General features: G+C 51.2%; 7 protein-coding genes across 7 annotated transcripts; 2 read left to right on the top strand and 5 right to left on the bottom strand.

Moving 5' to 3' along the window:
- Positions 1-160: 160 nt before the first annotated feature.
- On the top strand, positions 161-913 carry N7518_002396 (uncharacterized protein; the record flags this gene model as incomplete). Its single annotated transcript, XM_057183324.1, has 1 exon — positions 161-913. The coding sequence occupies one exon, from the start codon at positions 161-163 to the stop codon at positions 911-913; it is 753 nt and encodes a 250-aa protein (XP_057044774.1).
- A 1,503-nt stretch (positions 914-2,416) lies between these two features.
- On the bottom strand, positions 2,417-2,869 carry N7518_002395 (ATP synthase subunit C family protein; the record flags this gene model as incomplete). The annotated part of the gene is made up of 1 exon (XM_057183323.1): positions 2,417-2,869. One exon carries the CDS (start codon positions 2,867-2,869, stop codon positions 2,417-2,419), a length of 453 nt encoding a protein of 150 aa, XP_057044773.1.
- A 953-nt stretch (positions 2,870-3,822) lies between these two features.
- N7518_002394 (uncharacterized protein) lies at positions 3,823-4,212 on the bottom strand (the record flags this gene model as incomplete). Its single annotated transcript, XM_057183322.1, has 2 exons — positions 3,823-3,999; positions 4,090-4,212. Coding segments are annotated over 2 exons (300 nt in total), but the record flags the coding sequence as incomplete, so codon positions are not given.
- A 689-nt stretch (positions 4,213-4,901) lies between these two features.
- Positions 4,902-5,610, bottom strand: N7518_002393 (uncharacterized protein; the record flags this gene model as incomplete). Its single annotated transcript, XM_057183321.1, has 2 exons — positions 4,902-5,434; positions 5,595-5,610. 2 exons carry the CDS (start codon positions 5,608-5,610, stop codon positions 4,902-4,904), a joined length of 549 nt encoding a protein of 182 aa, XP_057044771.1.
- Positions 5,611-6,091: 481 nt separating this feature from the next.
- N7518_002392 (SLC26/SulP family anion transporter) lies at positions 6,092-8,643 on the bottom strand (the record flags this gene model as incomplete). The annotated part of the gene is made up of 3 exons (XM_057183320.1): positions 6,092-8,131; positions 8,181-8,326; positions 8,385-8,643. 3 exons carry the CDS (start codon positions 8,641-8,643, stop codon positions 6,092-6,094), a joined length of 2,445 nt encoding a protein of 814 aa, XP_057044770.1.
- Positions 8,644-12,245: 3,602 nt separating this feature from the next.
- On the top strand, positions 12,246-17,426 carry N7518_002391 (PT repeat family protein; the record flags this gene model as incomplete). Its single annotated transcript, XM_057183319.1, has 1 exon — positions 12,246-17,426. The coding sequence occupies one exon, from the start codon at positions 12,246-12,248 to the stop codon at positions 17,424-17,426; it is 5,181 nt and encodes a 1,726-aa protein (XP_057044769.1).
- A 1,267-nt stretch (positions 17,427-18,693) lies between these two features.
- On the bottom strand, positions 18,694-18,957 carry N7518_002390 (uncharacterized protein; the record flags this gene model as incomplete). Its single annotated transcript, XM_057183318.1, has 1 exon — positions 18,694-18,957. One exon carries the CDS (start codon positions 18,955-18,957, stop codon positions 18,694-18,696), a length of 264 nt encoding a protein of 87 aa, XP_057044768.1.
- Between the last annotated feature and the right edge of the window lie 150 nt (positions 18,958-19,107).

Below are 19,107 nucleotides of genomic sequence, written 5' to 3'. Positions count from 1 at the left end.
GTCATCGCTGAAGGATTTAAGAGTGATCAACTGCAGCTCATCCGGGGTATTCCTATTTTCGAGGCACCACACAGTGTGACTCTACAATTATTTTCCTTTTTCCCATCTATTAAGAACGGTGGAGATCCAATTCAAGAATTCCCAAACCAAGAAATCAAAAATGCCTCCAGATGGTTCAACCTTCACGGCACTAAACCTGCCACCGACATTCGAACTACCCCAATGCATGGAATACTTCACCCTCCGCGCAGGTCCAAACACAGACCTCTGGCGCAAACCACCCAACGGCGAAACCTCCACCGCCCCAATCGTCTTCACATCCCTCCGCCACGCCTTCGTCGTAGCAGAGGTGACCGTGAGCGCAGACTGGGAACTGGAATGGGACCAAGGCGGACTGGTGATATTCGCCGGCGCGGCGCCGCAATCCTTCTCCTCTGAAGTCGACGGACCGCGAGGCTTCCGCAGCGCACCGCGCTCACCCTGCAAATGGGTCAAAGCCGGAATGGAGTTCTCGTCGGGGACGGTGAACGCGTCGTCGGTAAGCGCGACGGCCGATGGCGCGGACTGGTGTTTGTCGCCGCTGGCGCAGTCGGCTCAGGCCGGACTGGCTATCCACTCGCTGCGTATCAAGCTCGAGCGTGTCGGCCATGCGCTGTGGATTTGGTACCAGGTTCCGTCGGCGTCACCGTTCGCTTTGTCGCCCGGTGCGGTGGGGAATACGTGGAAGAAGTTGCGCGAGGTGACGTGGTTCTTTTATGGGGTGGAGGATAAGTTTGTTCATGTTGGGGTTTATGCGAGTCGGCCGACGGGTCTGTCGCGGGCTGGTGCGATGTGGGATGATATGCATGCTTCTTTGCCGACGGGTTCGGCGGATGGGTTGGTGGTTGAGTTTGAGGATCTGGAAATTTTCTAGCTGGTGTGTCTTGCTCTCTTCTTGGTTTTTGGCTTGCTTTGATGCGCTTACACTTGGGGTTTGGGGCTTTTCTTTCGAGTCCTGGTGATACATATTCCCCATCAGCGTTTTGATTTTATCGGTTTATCGAGCGATTATGGCATGTTTGGAGTCTTTTGTGATCGTTCTTGCAGGTCTTCTGTTAACATTGGTTTTATCTTATTCATATGAAGTATATTTATTGATGCACTCGAGCTTTTCCTTCCAGCAGGAGTGTATGTCGACCAGGTGTATTAACGCGATGAGCCGCTTGGCACGTGTATTGCTCTTCTCGCTGCAATGATGATTGCAGCCATAAGTCTCTTGATTATTGTGATTTCTATTCTTGGATTTGCCAAATTAAACAGAAGAAAAATGAAAATGATGGAAAAATAATTCAAGATTGATATGATTTCGTAGTCGCCGATGTATATATTGGATGAACCTCGAGAATCAAGCCTAGCGACAATATATGTATTGCACAGCTGGACACCGCTTGAAATAACAGAATACAATGTACAAACATATATAAACTCCTAAAAAGAAATATCCATGAGATCTCATCAATATCACCAAGATATACTTGATATTGTCACTAACTGAAAGCGGACTAGACCGGGTTCGTAGATATAAACGGGGAAGTTGCCGAGCATCAGAGCTTTACCCCAACCCCAACATAGTGAATTCACAAAACACCTAGCTCGCAATGAAATGTGATATGACTTGCTTCACCTTCAATGCTGCATGCTGCATGCAGAACCTCGATCTGTAGTCCTGGAATACCGAGGCTGATGTCACAGTCACAGGTTGAGTCAGCTGACTACGGGAAAGCCGTTCCCGAGGTCCCGGAGCTAAGAATCTTGCGTCGAGGGTCTCAGGCTCATTAAGAACCGCCAGGACTGATTCTTTGTGATAAAATAGCTCGATCGTCTTGTGAAGACTCTGTAGTTCACTCTCACCACATATTGTAGGCCAATGGGTGGTGGTTGTGGTGTAGTTGCAGGTTGAAGAGCGAGTCGAATACTGCAAGACCGTAGCAACATCGGCTAGAGCGGGATATGACAAGCGCCAAAAAGACCAGCTGTTTGTTGTCAAGATCGAGCTAGGATCGCCCCGGGTTTATAGCTTTTAGCTTGTCTACGTGGAGTTCTGAGCTTGGGAGCAAAGTAACTCATTCAGGCGTTATACATACAATCTCACCCCATGGGGAAGAACTAGGAAAAGGAAAGAGAATATTATACGGCCGTCAGACGCAACACACAGAGTTTTTCGTTTGGCTCTTTGATAGGTTGGATGGTCGATGGGCCATATAGGACTCTATATGTACAGAAAGAAAAGTGTTGTAGATGACGCTGAAAGTAGTACATGGTAATACATCACGACCAAATACCCTCCCCGGCAGAAAAAGAGATTCTCTCAAAAAACCCAAAATCCTTGTTTTGATGACATTTTTCCAAGAATCCGAAAACCCGAGTCGTAGATAATTTAGACGTACTTGCACATCATGGCAACCATGAGATCGAAGAGACCCATGGCCTCGACGAAGGCAAAGCCGAGAATGGCGTAGGAGAAGAGCTGGCCACGGAGGGCAGGGTTGCGGGAGACACTCATGAGGAGAGCGGCGAAGACGAGACCGATACCGATACCGGCACCACCGAGACCGATGGCGGCGGAACCCATACCGATGTTCTTGGAGACCTCAACCATGGCGGAGGCGACCTCGGAGGAGTACTGGCGGCGGGCGGCAGTCTGGAAAGCCTTGGCCTGGAGGAGAGTGGGCGACTGGATGCGCTTGGGGGCACCGAAGGCGGGGGCCTTCTGGGTGAAGGTGCGCTTGGTGGCAGCGTTGAGCTGGAAGCGGGCAGCAGGGCGGGCGACCTTGGAGGTCTGGGCCATGACCGAGGCCATGCGGGAGGCGAAGACACGAGAGGTGGCCATTGCGATGGATGGGTTTATAGAATTATAGGGTGGGTGGAAGAGAGGAGAAAGAAAGAAAGAGGAGAGAGATGGACTTTTCAGGGAGAAAAAGCTGGGAAACTACGGGAGACGGCACTCACTAGGACATAAATACTCTACGGCCAAATTTTCGCCCGTCCGCCTCCTAGTCGGTCTTAGTGTCTGTGTAAGGTAAGAAAAAAGCCCTAAGTTGTGCGTGGACTGATACGCAGAATACACTGTGAGGAATGCTGGGGGTGCGTATGGGCGTGTAATTGGCATTCTTACCGCGTATTGCGACCTGTCGGGATCAGTCGGGTATTGTTCCAACTGGGTCCACTTGTGATTCGTCGAAGGGTATGGGTCTGAGTTATCTATATCCCCTGCATGGGGTTTCAAGGTTTAGCGGTACACCTAGTATGTACATGGAATATATTGGAAGGGAGTACGGTGTACGGATACCAATTGTAGAATCGAATTGCACAAAGGGATAACATGAGAAGAAAATGGAAATACAAGTTGTAATTATAAAATAATAAAATCGTAAAATCAAAACCACAATAATCCAACCCTTGCGGTGGATCTTAAGCATGTTCCAATCTGGTGGGTCGATCCACCTCCAAGCTCCTCTCCTCCAATCATAATCCTCTCGGGCCCACTATCTCTCTTGGATTTGTTCCCGGCGTCACCCAAACCGGCCCGACTCGGATTCCAGGTCCACCAACTACGGAGTCACTGGGCAACCACCGGCTGAAAGGAGCCAAATAATGTGGATGAGGTGGATATCGTCTCCCCCTTCGTCCCTCGGGAATCCACCTCACCGAGTGGTCATATTTGGAAAATACGTAATTCTGTACGGATCCGGTACTCCGAACAGCTTCGGTATCCTCCCCAGGCTTGCCGAGGGAGGTAAAAGCCATGCATCGGACCTGCAGGAGTTGGATTCTTAAGTAGATTTATAGCAGGGGGAAGGCAGCAGATTGGAAACGCCATAAGCAAGGAAACGAAAACCAAAAAAACCGAAACATAACAAAAACCCGGTTGTCGTGTCCTTGCTTTCGCAGCTCCACTTCTGGATTTACGACCCGCCGTAATCCGGCTATCGCAGTGAAATCTGGTCTTTCCGGATTGCCCTAAAGAAGATTACAGAACCTTTGCAGTAACGGTAAACGGCCATTCAGCCATTTGAACGGGGTGGGAGACCCTTATATAGACCGACCTACCCCCGTCGAATCTGCACCGAATTCAAGCATCCCAAACGGGCTAACCAGAGGCTCTTCGCGTTTCTCCCGGAAATTCGATTTTTGGGAATTTCGGTTGGTCGCAGCTTGGCGGACCCACACAAGCTCGATTCAGGGTGCAGTTACGTGTTCTAGCTATCAAAGCGGTTGATATACATACAACGTACAACATAGGAATTGGAAATAATAATAGTTACAGATATTGCAATTGCAATTGACTACAGCAATTGAGTAAAGAAGAAAAAGAATAAGAATAAGAGAACTGTTGTATACCTGAAGACGGCGGCGTCCGGGTGTAATCGGGTAAATACCAATACGGTACGGTAATACTCAACTCAGCGACTCATCAACTCATCATTGACCTGCCCGTGAGGTCATGCGAGAGGCCACTTGGCATATCCCGTATATTGTATAGCCTCAGCGCCTGTACACTCGTGTACGCAGTATTGCCGTAATGGCACATAAGACACACACAGTATCCATAGCTTAGTCTCTTTCTCAAACTATATCCACTCTCTCTATTCTAACATAAGAGCAAATGTGCCCCCCCGGGTGGTTAACTAGAACTCGTAGTTAGTTAACTCTTCCTTCCCTTGAACCGCACAACCGCACTCACGCCCTCGGCAGAAAAAGAAACACATGCAACGACGGCCCTAGCGCCAGCGCTACTCGCTACTCGCAGCTGATGCGCTGGACAGCGCATAAGCCATTATTTTTTCGTCGATATAGTTATTCGCCCCCACGGATTCAAAGCCCGCGCAGTACTGCATTACCCAAATCACCAAATATATTCTCTACAACCCAACGCGAGCCTTGAGAACGAAACCATGAACCGCGGCATATGATCCCAGGAACGACCTTTCCACGCCCTCCCGGATCTGCCCGAAAACATCGACTCTCGCAACCGACTGCCTGGCCTGCACACGTCGATCAACGCGGTCTGATCCCAGCAACCACACCGAGTAGGAAACACGTTTCAGGCACGATCCAGGCCGTAACAACAGCCACCTCAGGCTCGCGCTCGCGTTTCCGCCGTCGGCGAAACACCCATCAATATTCACCGCCCCTGCCGCAGAAGTCTTGCCCACAACATATGTAGACCGGTCATTGCGTATACCGTAGCCTTCGACGCGTTCCGCCGTCACAGCAGACCCACGTTCCTGTCCCCTATCTTCAAGCTGCGGATATACATACTGGTATGTTGTACCAGACCAGACCGGCCAGATCGGTCCGGTACCGGCAGTGGGGATTCCGGCGCGAAGCGAAATGCTTCCTGTAGTACATTGTAGATTGGTTTTGTTGGGAGCTAGTTGCTCCTGCTCGACGGCTACGGATGCATCGGATACCGAGGGTATTCCGAGTCAATGCCGTGAGATGCGCCAGTTTCATCCCGGAAAGGAAATATGAACCAGCCTGTTTACTGGAAAACATTGGTCGTGTGTTTCATCTTTCCGGGATTGAAAACATTGGTCGCGTGTACAACATACATGTTTGCCTCGGCATTGTTAATTGACAATGCTATCGAAGGTGAAGATGCCTTATTTCGGGCTATGAATGATCTATGATCTATCCTGCTTGAACATTCCGTACGACATAGTTACTCTGAGTCTACGGAGTCAGTTGTGTAATTCGTGCTTTGAAGCTGTGCACATGACCCTTCTTCAGCCACAGAGAAGATCATCGGAATCCACTAGCTATACGCGATTAGGACTAGTTTTCGATCTACGCGATCGAGATCCGACACCGTGTTGAGCACCATGTCGTACAACTTCAGGGGATTTCCCAGCAGAGTTCCGGTGAATAAAATAACGGTAGTGCAGAGGACAGGTATATAAAAAAGCTGTTGGATGCTAAGTCAAATTGAAGCTTGAAATAATCCATGTTGAATTGATAAATCCATGAGCCACTAGTCTTGTCCATTAAATTCAAGTTCTCCCTAATAAGGGCTAAAGCTAGTTAAAGAAAGCAAGCCAGCATCTGCATCCTAAGAATCAGCCATAGCACTCTTCAGAGCACTAGTCAGGTCCACATGGAAGAAAGGCCGATTGATTCCATCAACGACCGCCATACAGGTGCCGACACCAGATCGACCGCGACGACGATGGGTATTAACCTTCGTACTCTCACCAGTCTGCACAGTCTGGATATCATCCTCAGTGACACCCATCACCGACGAGGCACTGCTTTCCTGCACATTCAAGCCAGCCTCCAAGTCCTTTGACCATTCCTCCAGTCCGCCGACCTGAGACTGAGCTACTAACGCAGGTAGACCGCTATCCAAGATCTCTGCAACGTTAAAGATCGACCTCTGGCATCGAGGACCTGTCCCGTCTGAGACGGTGGGGAACCCGAAGCCGGCGGCTGCGAGAGCACGCTTCGTCCATTTGTTGTGGATGTTCGCAAAGTGCCACTGCACGCTGTCTGGTGATGCCCAGCGATCGAGCTGGTTGCGGACGTCGATGAGGTTCTGCACGGATGTGACGTCTACGTTGTTGACGGCGGCGAAATCGAGGATTATGGCGCGCAGAGTTGGGAGTGGGGAAGTGGGTGCTTCCTCCGACAGAAGAAGCTTGCGTTCAGAGCGGGTTGGACCAGGGTCGTTCCAGGGTCTATCGCCTGTTGTTTCCCATGCTTGTGGGTTTGTGCGCCGGGTCGCTTTGAAGATGTGGCTGACTAGGTGGTCTGTGTAGTGGTTTGCATTGGGATAGTTGAACCCTTCGGAGACTCTGTAGATGAAGATTCCTGGGGCTGGCTGGTGGATCTTGATTCGGGGGTTTGTGCCACCGTCATGTTCGGTTGGGAGGTAGATTCTTCGGGATCCTTCGGTATCATCTTCGAATTCTGTGTTTGGGTCCCCCTGAGATGCGTTGAGGATATGGTCACCCACGACTGAATGGACCTGAATGTAGCCCAGGAATTGACCCCGGGCTTTGGCAAGTCGGAAAAGGAGTACTGCTAGTGATACGGCGATTGTGCAGTAAATTCCGGTCTCGATGGTTGAGAATATGATCACGATAACGCCCATAAAGAAGATGAGTGCGTCGATTGGAGATACACGCCAGAATTGATAGGTGATACGGGGCGGCGTAACGAGATCTCCTACTGCGTGGATGATCACGGCCGACAAGGACGATTTGGGAATGAAGAAGAACAACGCAGGCAGCGCATAAATGGCAAGAAGGACGACAACGGCAGTGATCACTCCCGCGAGGGGAGTTCGTACGCCGCACTTTGCTTTGATAGCAGTTCGGGAGAATGAACCTGTAGCTGGGTATGCACCCAAGAACGGACCGAGTAGGTTCGATATGCCAATTGCAATAAACTCCTGCGATGGGTCAATGGTATAGTTGTTGACACGACCGAATGATTTCGAGATAGCAATGTGCTCAATCAACAGAACAATCACAGCGGCAGGGAGCTCACCAAGAAATGCCTTGATAATTGGAATATCTATTTTGGGAACTCCTGCGGCCTTGAATCCGCGGGGGACATTGCCAAGTAGCTTGAAGGCAGGATGATCGCGTCGATGGAGATTGACCGCAGCGCTGATCATGGTGTAGAAGAGAACGACAAAGGCAGTGCGCAATGTGGACAGAAAGAAGAACAGTTTGGCCTTGTGGGGCTGCTTCCTCGTTCCATAGTTGCACGCAGACCGTATACCATATAACATTGCCAAAGCTGTGAGACCCATAGCAGCGTCCATCCGAGCGGATGGAAGATGCTTCAGCGTATCAATGATGATCTTGTAGGTCGCCCCACGCGTAGAGAAATGCGCTTTCTCCCCGAGGACTGTCTTCACTTGGCCAGCACAAACATTGATGGCGGACCCAGTCATGAAAGCGGTGATAGCAGGAAGAGGGATAAAGTCGACGATGAAGCCAAGACGAAGCAATCCGAGGAACAACACGATCGCACCGCAAATAATTGCCAGAGCGGAAGCAAGGACCGGTGGAGGTATTTCGGGGTGAACTGCTTGAACCCTGATGATGATTGAACCCATGAGCGTAGACATGACCGCCACGGGCTGAGAGTGTTAGGTGTTTGTTTCTCAGGAAAGAAAGGACTGATCCTACCCCAATAGTGATGTCCTTGGACGTTGCGAAGAACCAATATATCAAGACCCCCATGAAGGAAGAATAGAGACCGTACTCTGGGGGCAGCTTGGCTAGCTCAGCGTATGCCATACCCTGTGGAATGACCACGGCGCCAACAGTAATTCCTGTTGAGAGCTGCAGATTAGTCTCTGTATTTGACTATTTGAATGGGACTATTCTCACCTGCCACGAGATCCCCAATCAACCATTGCACGTTGTAATACCCGATCCAATGGAGGAAAGGAAAGAGGCCCCAGACGTAACGACGAACTTGAGGAGCGGTAGGTGTATGACCTCGAAACCAGTCGCCCACCGTGGGCTCACGCTCGTAATAGCCATAAGTTCTAGTGTCATCTCCGACGATCGGGGGAATAGGACTCAAATCAATACGTAAAAGCTTTGCGAAAGCGTGACCGACTCGAGTCGAGATAGTCTCCGCCATTGTTGCGTCGGGTCTTTTCCGGCTCTTTATAGTCTGGAGGGTCACAACCAGCGGCTCGCCAGATTGCTATAGAGAAGAGGAGCTGAAGAAGGAAGAAGAAAAGGGGAATGGCTAGTAATGATAGCCATATTGCGTCCATAAGGCCCGAACCATAGGGCTGAGGGCTCATATACTTCGGTACGCGATGTCGTGCTTTTAGTGTTGATTGACGTTGATTGACCAAAACAATTGACTCTGACCAATCACAGTAGGTCTTGACGGTAGGTCATTCTCACGTCAGATGTGGGAGTTGACATTTACTCTGGAGAGAAATAATAGGAGAGAATAAAGAATAAAATGTGGGAGATCAGTAGGAAAACGTCGATCAATTCTCGTAGGGCTGACCGCTTGGACCCACCCCGGATAAGGCTGATCTCCAGGCTATTTACATGTTGTTATATGCTATGTTGTATGTTCTATGAAGTATTCGCTTGTTATGCACTTCTTCCTCGATTAACTCTGCTGCCTGGAATTAGTTGCGTGTCAATTCTATCCCTTCGGTGTGGGACTTCTTTAACCCCTTTGTCCCCATCGCATTCGACCTATAATACTCTCCAACCTTCCTGAATTCCCCGAGAATATGAACTGCCCCTATATACTCCGTTGTCGACAGTTCTGTGCCTGTGGCGAAGGTGGAGAGAAGCGGGTACCTGAGCTACCCCACAAACATGGAATGGCTTCCCTTTCGGGTTAGCCTTTCCGATTTGGGCTTAGCGTACCAACACCTCCTGGTCGGACCGGGATCTTCTTTGCTGAGTAAGGATCCTTGCATTTTCTTCCTCCGCTGGTAGTACATACAAACAACATGCGATACGATCGATGCAATTTGAGCGGCTACTTGCCTTCACCATTTCCACCGGCCATATCTAACCACGATACTCTGGTGATATTGATACCCCTATCGGGACCAATGCTCCTCGTTGTCGGAATTTCCTTAAGCGCGTGGAGTCTGGACAAGTCTCTTATGCATGGTAAGCCTCCTTCCGACTTCGGAAACACCTGCACTGCGTCTAATATTCACGAGGGTCTTGCAAATCACGGAGAATGAAGAATAGATCTGGTTCTGTGACAAATAGGCCTATCAAAACTCATGTCTGCTCCGTAATGACAAGAGTTGACTAACGATCTTGGCTAAAGTTGGGGCCCCAGCCCCGGATTTATGGGTTGACCAAGCACCAGAAATGGCCTACCCACCTAGGTGGGCTACGGGTCATGGGCCAAGGCGTACATTAGCTTGGTTCCCGTGGCGTTGATCTCAATACCGCCATAGAATGGTTTAAAGGGGTTTCGGTTCCACTTGTTGTCTCATCGACGACAACTACAACCGCATTCCATGCATAAGAGAGACTGTTTCCATCGTCCCTCAGAACGATGACATCTTGTCCTCAGTGGAATCCCCGAGTCTCACAAGTGGGAGTTCGATCATACCCTTAAGTCCCCGATTGCCAAGCGTATGCGCAAGCGATGCGAAGACCTTTTGGTCTCGAAAGCACGGGTGATCCTGAGTATCCACTAGCTCAAGAGCGGCTGCTGCTTATATGGTACTAATGCACGAGAAACTCAATGTATAGTCGGACCGTCTGTTCTTATGGACACTGGGGCTCCGGTTGAAGTATGGCTGTTAGTTGTGCAGTTGATGTCGCTAGCCTAGCTGAAAGCTCATTTCCCTGAGAAATGACACTGCTCAGTATACAGAAATGGATGGGTGCACTTGGCCCAGCGCTTGCCGTTGGTGACTTCGATGCACTGCCTCTTTGATCCCGGTTGGATCTCAGGCGATGACTTCTTTATTTTCTAGTCTTGGGTCTTTTTCAATGATAAACATTTTATACAGATCCTGGGGAAATACCTCGGTCATGAAGTATTTGATATGAAAGGGTGTTTGGAAAGAAGAGAAGAGGAAGAAGTAGCTATCTTTGGCTAGTGGTCTTGATATTTGTATCGTTTTCTGGTATATATGGCCAGATAGCTTCTACATCTTTTATTATCCCGTCTAAACGTGATGCCAAGAGAAAAATTAACCTTCGTTCTCTGACCGCATCGTACCTTCCCAAATAGGCAGCTGAGCACTTGGGCTAGACTTACCTAATAAATGCCTAATGAGGGAAAGCCCTAATTATGTTGGTCTGAATGTAAGCATAGACATTAGTGAGGAACTTGCTCAATGGGTTAAATTTAGTCGATATGGAGACACCTGGTATAAGCATTCGGTATCAAAACCAACCTCATATTTATATATCGTACAAGCTCCCCTTAATCTTCCGCCTCCGCATATACTCCACTAACCAGACTTGATTTTACCAAGACTGGGCAACGATAGCCGATAATTCCCCCCCCGGGAGGAGACTAGTGGGGTTTGGAAAGGAGAACAAGACCAACACTCGGGTTCAATCTGGTCCAACTCCTCCGTATACTATTTTTACTCCGTTAGATTGGCCTCTCCTGCGGAGTCCGCTTCGGGACCGGGAAGCCGACCACACCCGCGTATATATATCTGGCAATCTGCTGGGACGAACTACGGAGTAGGTGAAAGTCGGTGGAATACAAAAGTCCATTCTTCCTAGGAACTGCAGAAAGCTCAGGCCAGTGCAGATTGCTGCAGCTATGTGCTTGTGCTTTGAGCCGGAAAAGCGGCTTCGGAGGCCCAAGCTTAGGGAGGTCGCACGCAGCACGCAATGCACGAGAGCTACTAGTGTGAGGCACGAGCTTTTGCGAAACCTCTAGATTCCGGATCCTAGAAAATGGGCGCTGCGTCGTACGGAGAAATAATAGAATGGCGATCCGTAGTGTTCCGCATATATGGGCCCTGAGCCAGAGAAAAAAAAAACATCAGCCAATCCGTGGAGAAACTATTGAAAATGGAACATCCACCATATGTTGTCCTTTTATTTTGGAGATCACTGCAATAATGACTCAGGACCATATGACAGGTGGATAAGAACCTTGCGGCCTGCCATTGGCGCCGGTTTATCAATTGGGGGTCGACGCTTTTTTAGCGCCCAATTCGGGTTCGATTGACGGGGTTGTCGTTTGGACTGTGCCACCAGAAGGAGGGGAAACGAGGCAGATGTTGTATCAAGATAGTCCACCGACTGTATATCATACGGTTGCACCGCCAGAAGAAGCAAAAAACGAAAAGCTCAAACAATAAACCTCGGCCAGCTTCACCGCATATTGGAAGTGGAGAGCCGGATGAAAGAGCGCGCAAAGTACGAGCGGCCATTGGACGTCGAGCTCCAGCGATGCTCCAAAGGTGAAAGACGAAAAGACCAAAGAGGAAAGGCGCCATGTAGTCACTATGCCAACTGTTTCCCCACTGTGAGCTGTGCCGTGACGGGCCTTTTTTTTTTGTACATTTTGGGCTGAGATTTTTTTCTGCCTTTTTCCCCTCCTCCCATACTCTCACAATAATCCATTGCCCTTTTGCTCTGTGAGCTTGTGTTTTCTGTACACGATAAATCTAGCGTTAAATCTTTGCTGGTCAAATTGTGAAAAACCCCCAATCTCCTAATATCCCATCCATCATCTTTTTACGACATTACGACCTTGAAACGAAATAAACCATGGCCAGCGTGCAAGAGCCACTGATCCCGGAAAGTCATGTGCTGCCAACAGATGCACCAGTTGAACCAATTTCTTTCTCAGATGAGAAATCCACTGCCAGCGCGACCAAGGCAGATCTGAGCGAATCGACTGCCTCGCTCGACTCCACAGCACCACAATCCAAAGATGCAACCCAACCCGAGGTCCCCTTGACCGCCGCGGAAAGGAAGAAGGCCAAGAAGGCAAAGAAGAAGCAGCAAAAGAGACAGGAGAGTATTAGCTCCCTGGCTGCTTCGACGCGAGAAAATTCTGCCGAGCCGGTGGAGGAATCACCAGTCGAAGCTCCCAAGGCAGCTGAGCCCGCTGCCGAGCCAGTGGTGGAGGAAAAGCCTGTCGCTTCCACCAATGTAGAACCCGAGGTTGCTGAGCCTATCACGGAAGAGCTAAAGACTGCCGAGGCCGTTCCTGAAGTCGCCGCCGAGCCGATCGCCGAAGAGCCTCCCGCGGCAGAAATCAAGACTGTCGAGGAGGCTGAGCCTACCACCGAAGAGAAGCCTACCATCGAGGAAAAGGCTACCGAGGCCACTTCCGCTGAGGCTGCCGTTGAGCAGCCTGCCGAAGCTGTCGTGGAAGAATCCAAGGCGGTGGAGGATATCACTGAACCTACCAAGGAAGAGTCAGAGACCGTCGAGGCCGTTCCTGAAGCTGCCAAGGAAGAGACTGCCACTGAAACTGCCGTGGAAGAATCAAAACCCGTCGACACGATTCCTGAAACCATCGCAGAGCCTGTCGTCGAAGAGACTCCCGCCATGGAGGAATCGAAGACTGTGGAAGCTGTTTCTGAAATCGCCCAGGCGCCCGCTGTCGAAGAATCCAAGGCTGAGGAAGTTTCCGAGCCTACCACTGAAGCTGCCACGGAAGAAAAGACTACCGAGGCTGTCGCAGAGCCTATCGTCGAAGAGACTCCAGCTGTTTCAGAATCCAAGGCCGAGGAGGCTATTCCTGAAATCGCCCAGGAGACTCCCGTCGAAGAACCCAAGGTTGAGGTTGCCGAGCTAATCGAGACGCCTGCCACTGAAGAAAAGGCCGTCGAAGAAACTCCCGCCGTGGAGGAATCCAAGACCGAGGAGGTTGTTCCTGAAATCGCACAGGAGTCGCCCGCCGTTGAGGAATCGAAGCCTTCCGCAGAAACAGCCGAAATCGCCACAGAAGAAAAGGCCATCGAGGCCGTCCCCGAGACTGTCACTGAAAAGACTCCTAGCGCTGAAGAACCTCAGGCTGAGGTTACTGAGCCCATCACCGAGGAGAAGCCTGCCGTGGAAGAAAAGGCTGTCGAGGACGCTCCTGTTGCTGTCGCAGAGCTTGTCGAAGAAACTCCTGCCGTGGAAGAATCTAAGACCGAAGAGGTTGCTACACCTGCTGAAGAAAAGGCTGTCGAGACCGCCTCCGAAACCCCCGCTGTGGAAGAATCCAAGGCCGAGGAGCTTATTCCTGAAATCGCCCAGGAGACTCCCGCCGCTGAAGCTGCCTTGGAAGAATCAAAACCCGTTGAGACCGTTTCTGAAACCGCTGTAGAGCCTACTGTGCAAGAATCCAAGGCTGAGGAGATTGCTACGCCTGCCACCGAAGAAAAGGCTGTCGAGACCGCCTCCGAAACCCCCGCTGTGGAAGAATCCAAGGCCGAGGAGCTTATTCCTGAAATCGCCCAGGAGTCGCCCGCAGTTGAAGAATCGAAGCCTGTCATAGAAACCACCGCAGAGGAAAAGGCTGCCGAAGTCGTCCCCGAGACTGTCGCCGAGGAGACCCCCACCGCCGAAGCTGTCTTGGAAGAATCAAAGCCCGTTGAGACCGTTTCTGAGACTGTCGCCGAGCCTGCTGTGGAAGAATCTAAGGCCGTCGAGGTTGCTGAACCTACCACTGAGGAGAAGCCCATTACTGAGGAAACGGCTGTCGAGGCTGCCCCTGAAACTGTCGCAGAGACTGTCATCGAAGAAACTCCCGCGGTGGAAGAATCCAAGCCCGTCGAGGCTGCCCCTGAAATCGCCCAGGAGACACCCGCAGTTGAGGAATCCAAGGCCGAGGAGGTTGCTGAGCCTATTACCAAGGAAGAGCCTACTACTGAAGAAAAGACCACCGAGGCTGCTCCTGAAACTGTCGCAGAGGCTATCACCGAAGAAAAGCCCACCGCTGAATCCGCCACAGAAGAGTCGAAGCCCGCCGAGTCTGTTGCCGAAACCGTCGCTGAACCGGTTGTCGAGGAGACTCCCGCCGCTGAAGCTGCCGTGGAAGAATCCAAGCCCGTCGAGGCTATTCCTGAGACTATCGCAGAGCCTATCGTCGAAGAAACTCCCGCCGTGGACGAATCCGAAACTGTCGAGGCTACCCCCGAGACCGTTCAAGAGACCCCCGCAGTCGAAGAATCCAAGGTTGAGGAGGTTGCTGAGCCTATCGCCGCGGAAAAGGCCGTCGATGCTGCTCCCGAAGCTGTCGAAGAAACCCCCGCGGTGGAAGAATCCACCATTGTCGTCCCTGAAACCGTCCAGGATGCCCCCGCCACCGAAGCAGCCGTGGAAGAGTCCAAGCCTGCCGAGGAGCCAGTAACCGAGAAGGCTGTCCAGGAACCGACTGTGGAGGTGGAGGCCGAGAACAGTGCTGACACCACCGTGGCTGTTCCAGAGATTGCTTCAGAGGCAACTGCTGTGGAGCCGACTGTCGAGGTTTCCGAGCCTACCAAGGAGGTGGCTGAAGAGACTCCCGTTGAGCAACCTGTCACTGAGGAATCGACTGCTGAGCCAATCAAAGAGACCGAGATTGCTGAGCCCATTCCCGAGCAGACTGTCGATGCTGTCAAGGAATCTGCTGTCGAGGAGCCCACTGAGGTTGCTGCCGTGGAGACAGCCACCACTGAGCCCACCACCGACGCAATTGAAGAGCCTGCCACCGTTGTCGCCGAGGAGGCCACTGCTGAGAAGGCTCAGGAGCCTATTGAGGTCGAGTCTGTCAAGGAGACCACCGAACAGGCCGCAGCAGAGGAACCAGTTGTGGCGGAGCCTGTTGTTGAAACCACTAAGGAATTGACTCCTGAGGAGTCCCCCGTTGTTGAGACTGCCGCCATTGCTGAGGCTGCTTCTGCCGCTGCTCTCACCGAGGAGTCTGTCGCTACTTCTGAGACCACTGAAACCGCCGCCATTCCCGCAGCTGCTGCCGCTGCTCATGTCACTGAGGAGTCTACTGCTACTATTCCTCAGGCTGCTGCCGCCATTGTCGAGGAAAACGCCACTCCCATTGAGTCTGTGCAAGAATCAATGGAGAAGACTGTCCCCGCTGAAACTGCCAAGGAAGTCGCCGTTGAGCAACCGGAAGTTACCAAGCCTGAGGAAGTAACCGAGCAGACAACCGAAGAGCTCGTTGCTGACAAGGCCGTTGAAGAGCCCGTTTCTGAGACCTCTGCCCCAGAGCCGGTGGTCGAGGAGACTCCCGTTGTGGAAGAGACTCCCGTTGTGGAAGAGACTCCCGTTGTTGAAGAGACTCCCGTCGAGTCCACCAAGGAACTCATCGTCGAGGAGCCCATCGAGTCTTCCACAGAGGCTCCTGCCGTCGCCGATGTTACTGCAGACGAAGCCGAGAAGGTCGAGGAGAAGCAACCTGAGATTGAATCTATTGCTGAGCCAGTCGTCTCTGAGCAGACCGAGACTGCTACCGCTGCCGCTGTTGAAGAGCCTGTTTCTCAAAACGCTGAGCCTGCTGTCGCCGAAGAGAAGGTCGTGGATGAGCCAGTCACTGTTGCAGAGGCTGTTGAAGTTGCTGCCGCTGCTGCGGCCGTGGCCGTGGCCGAGGCTGTCATTGCCGAGCCCGCTGTTGCTGAAACTCCCGTTGTCGAAGAAAAGATCATTAATGAGCCAATTGCTGTTCTCGAAACCGCAGCTGAGTCCACTACTGAGTCTGTCCCCGAACAGACTCCCGAGGTGGCCCCCGTTGTTGAAGAATCTGCTACTGAGGCACCAGCTACTGATAAGGCCGAGGATGTGACCGAGCCCGTCATTGTTGAGCCTACCATCCAGGCTATTGAAGTCACTGAAGTACCAGTCGTGGAGGAGCAGGTTGCCGAAGAGCCTGTGAAGGTTGAAGAGCCCGTTGAAGCTGCTGCTCCCGCGGAGCAAACTCCCGAGGCAGCTCCAGTGGAGGAATCTACCAAGGAGCTCGAGCCCGAGACAACCGTGCTGGAGGAAGTTGTCATCGAGCAGCCCACCCTCGTTGCTGAAGAGGCTGCAGCCGAAGCGCCAGTTGTTGCTGAGGTTGTCGAAGAGCCCGTACAAGAGGATGCTAATGCTGAGGTCCTGGAACAGTCTACTTTTGTCGTGGAGACCATTTCTGCAAATGGGGTCGACGTTGTGGCTATTTCTGAGTCGATTTCCTATGCAGACGAGCCTGAGATTGTCGCTGAGACATCTGATGTGAAGGAGTCGATTCAGCCCTCCACCTCTGATATCGAAACATCGGCACCAACTGAGCCCGAAGCCAAGCAAGAAGAGACCGCTAGGTCCGCCTCTGACGAAGCTACCGAGGATACTGGCATCAGCACCGAGATTCTTGGTGCTGGTGCTGCTGTCGCTGCCGCCATTGCTGGCGCCAGCGTGGCCGCTGTTGCTCACCACGAATCCGAGACTGCAGCAGAGACCAATGCAGACAAGGAATCCGTTCCGAAGGCTGAGACCCAGCCCCAGGTTCCCGCAGCAGATGCACAGTCCACAGACGGTAAGCCAACACCGTTCTATACTTCATACCAACCGTCTGCCATATCTCTCGAAACTGATCCCGCTCTTGCAGCTCTTGCTGGCGACCGCGAAGCCCTTCTTCGCAAGCTCAACCAACCCTCTACAGACCAACTGCCCACGGCTACCCAGCAACCATCGGTCGCGACAGTCGAAAGTGCCACCGAGTCCCAGCCTGCCGCCGAGGCCAGCAAAGGAATTACCGTACCCGCTGCAAATGCATCCGACGCTCAGCCTGATGCCGACAATGCGCTTACACCAAAGAATAATGATGAGGATGCTCGCTCGTCGAGTCAGAACCGGTCAGTGACTGCTGTTTCTCTAAATGGTGCACCTGACAGCTGGCTCAAAGCAATCCTGCGCACTGTCTTTGTGAATTTCTTTGGGGCCATCTTTTCACCTTTCCGTCGCCACAAGGCCTCCAATTAGACTGAATCTTGTGTTTTCCCGTGCTTTGTCTTCTAGCCAACTGTTTTTATTTCCTTGTGTCTCTCTCCTATCTCTCACCGTTGAAGAAATTTGTGGTCATGATGCAAATTCTGTTTTCAAGCTGATTAACTGACGCTCGATCAGCAATTTGTTTTTCATTGCGATTTTTGCCATGCCCTTCCTCGCGATCTTCTGGGGTTATTCTTGAGCCGTCGATTCTCGATACTGCCGGAAGCGGTGGCGGTGACGGTCACGTGTATCCAGGAGCCCTTGGAAGTTCGAGGATCTATATCCGTGGAATTACGGGATGTGTGTGGCACCACGAAGTATAAAACCTCTCCGGGTGTCCCCCAACCCACTCACTGATTTTATTCCCCTGTATTATCTGTTCCTGGTTCATATTTACGAATTCCATTTGCGTTTTGCTTTGCTTTGCTTACATCTTATGGTTAATGATTTCCTTTTGTTGTCTCCAATGCTGTGTTGGTGTTGGCATTGCCGGCCGCTCTTGATGGATCTGTCTGGCTTGCTACTTATCCAGTATACTTATGACATGAATTTGATGAATAAATTCTACTTGAACTGTCTTTGTGCTTGTTTGCCTGTAATCTTCTGGTTTCTTTGCATATGTATTGGATTCTATGTGCTGGACTTCCTTTGTTCTTTGATTGTTGCACTTCACTATGCTTTTGTGTCTGTGTAACATGTTGGAAAGTTGGTATATAGACTTGCGACTTTGCCAGCTTTTCTTCAGGTAGAGAGTCTCTTTGCCTTTGCGTTTCGTTGCTGGTGTGTTGGTGTCCGTATCTTCGATTCGAGTATGTCAAATACAGAGAACCTGGGCCATGAAGTGCCCAGGTGGAAGGCTCCTTCGATATGGGGTATATGAGCCATGATAAGGTCTTAGGCAGCCGTGCCTTCCCTTCGGTTTCAATGGTGGTTGTCATCATAGTACCTCGGGCACGTGTCCGCGGTTGTTGACCCTGTCCTCTTCGCTTGTTGTTGCCACACACACACGTCTTCCTTTTCTTCTTTTCTCCCAACCATTATCACAACTTTCACCATTTGCTCTGGAAAACATCAGAAAAATGGCGAGAAAAAGTCAAGGTTAGTAGATTCCTTTCATTTTTGAAGCATTCATCACCTTTTACCTCATGGAGTGTCTCTTTCGGTGGACATAGGCCCCGTGTCTACCGAGCACACCATGGAACTGGGCCTTTTCATCGGAACCCAGTCTTCCTATGAGCCTAAGCCTGGCTCCCAATAATCAGGTCTCCTCCTTATGGGATTGAGCCTGGCTTCTGGGAATCAGGTCTCTTCTCTGTGGGGTTGAGCCTGGCTCTTGGGGATCAGGTCTCTCCTCTATTGACTGAGCCATTTCCTCCGTGGAATCGAGTCTCTTCCTGTGAGCCCGTGAGCTTGAGCCTGGCTCTTGGGAATTGGGTTTCTTCTCTGTGAGATTGAGCCGGTTCTTGAGAATAGGGTGGATTGGGCCATTCTGCCTGCAGAATCGGACATCAGCTTGGCTCATGGGAATCGGGTCCCTTGCTATAGAATCGGCATGATTCTTTTGAATCAGGTCTCTTTCTTGAGCTTTGGATCGGTTCTTTGAATCATATTCCTTTCTTTGGTATTGCGGTTGATTCCTTGAGGTCAGATGCTTGGCTCTGTGCAGGCAAAC

Source organism: Penicillium psychrosexuale (assembly GCF_028828465.1).
Source record: "Penicillium psychrosexuale strain IBT 29551 chromosome Unknown utg000002l, whole genome shotgun sequence".
NCBI lineage: Eukaryota > Fungi > Ascomycota > Eurotiomycetes > Eurotiales > Aspergillaceae > Penicillium > Penicillium psychrosexuale.
Note: the sequence above shows the minus strand (reverse complement) of the source record. Positions and strands in the feature narration are given on the sequence as shown.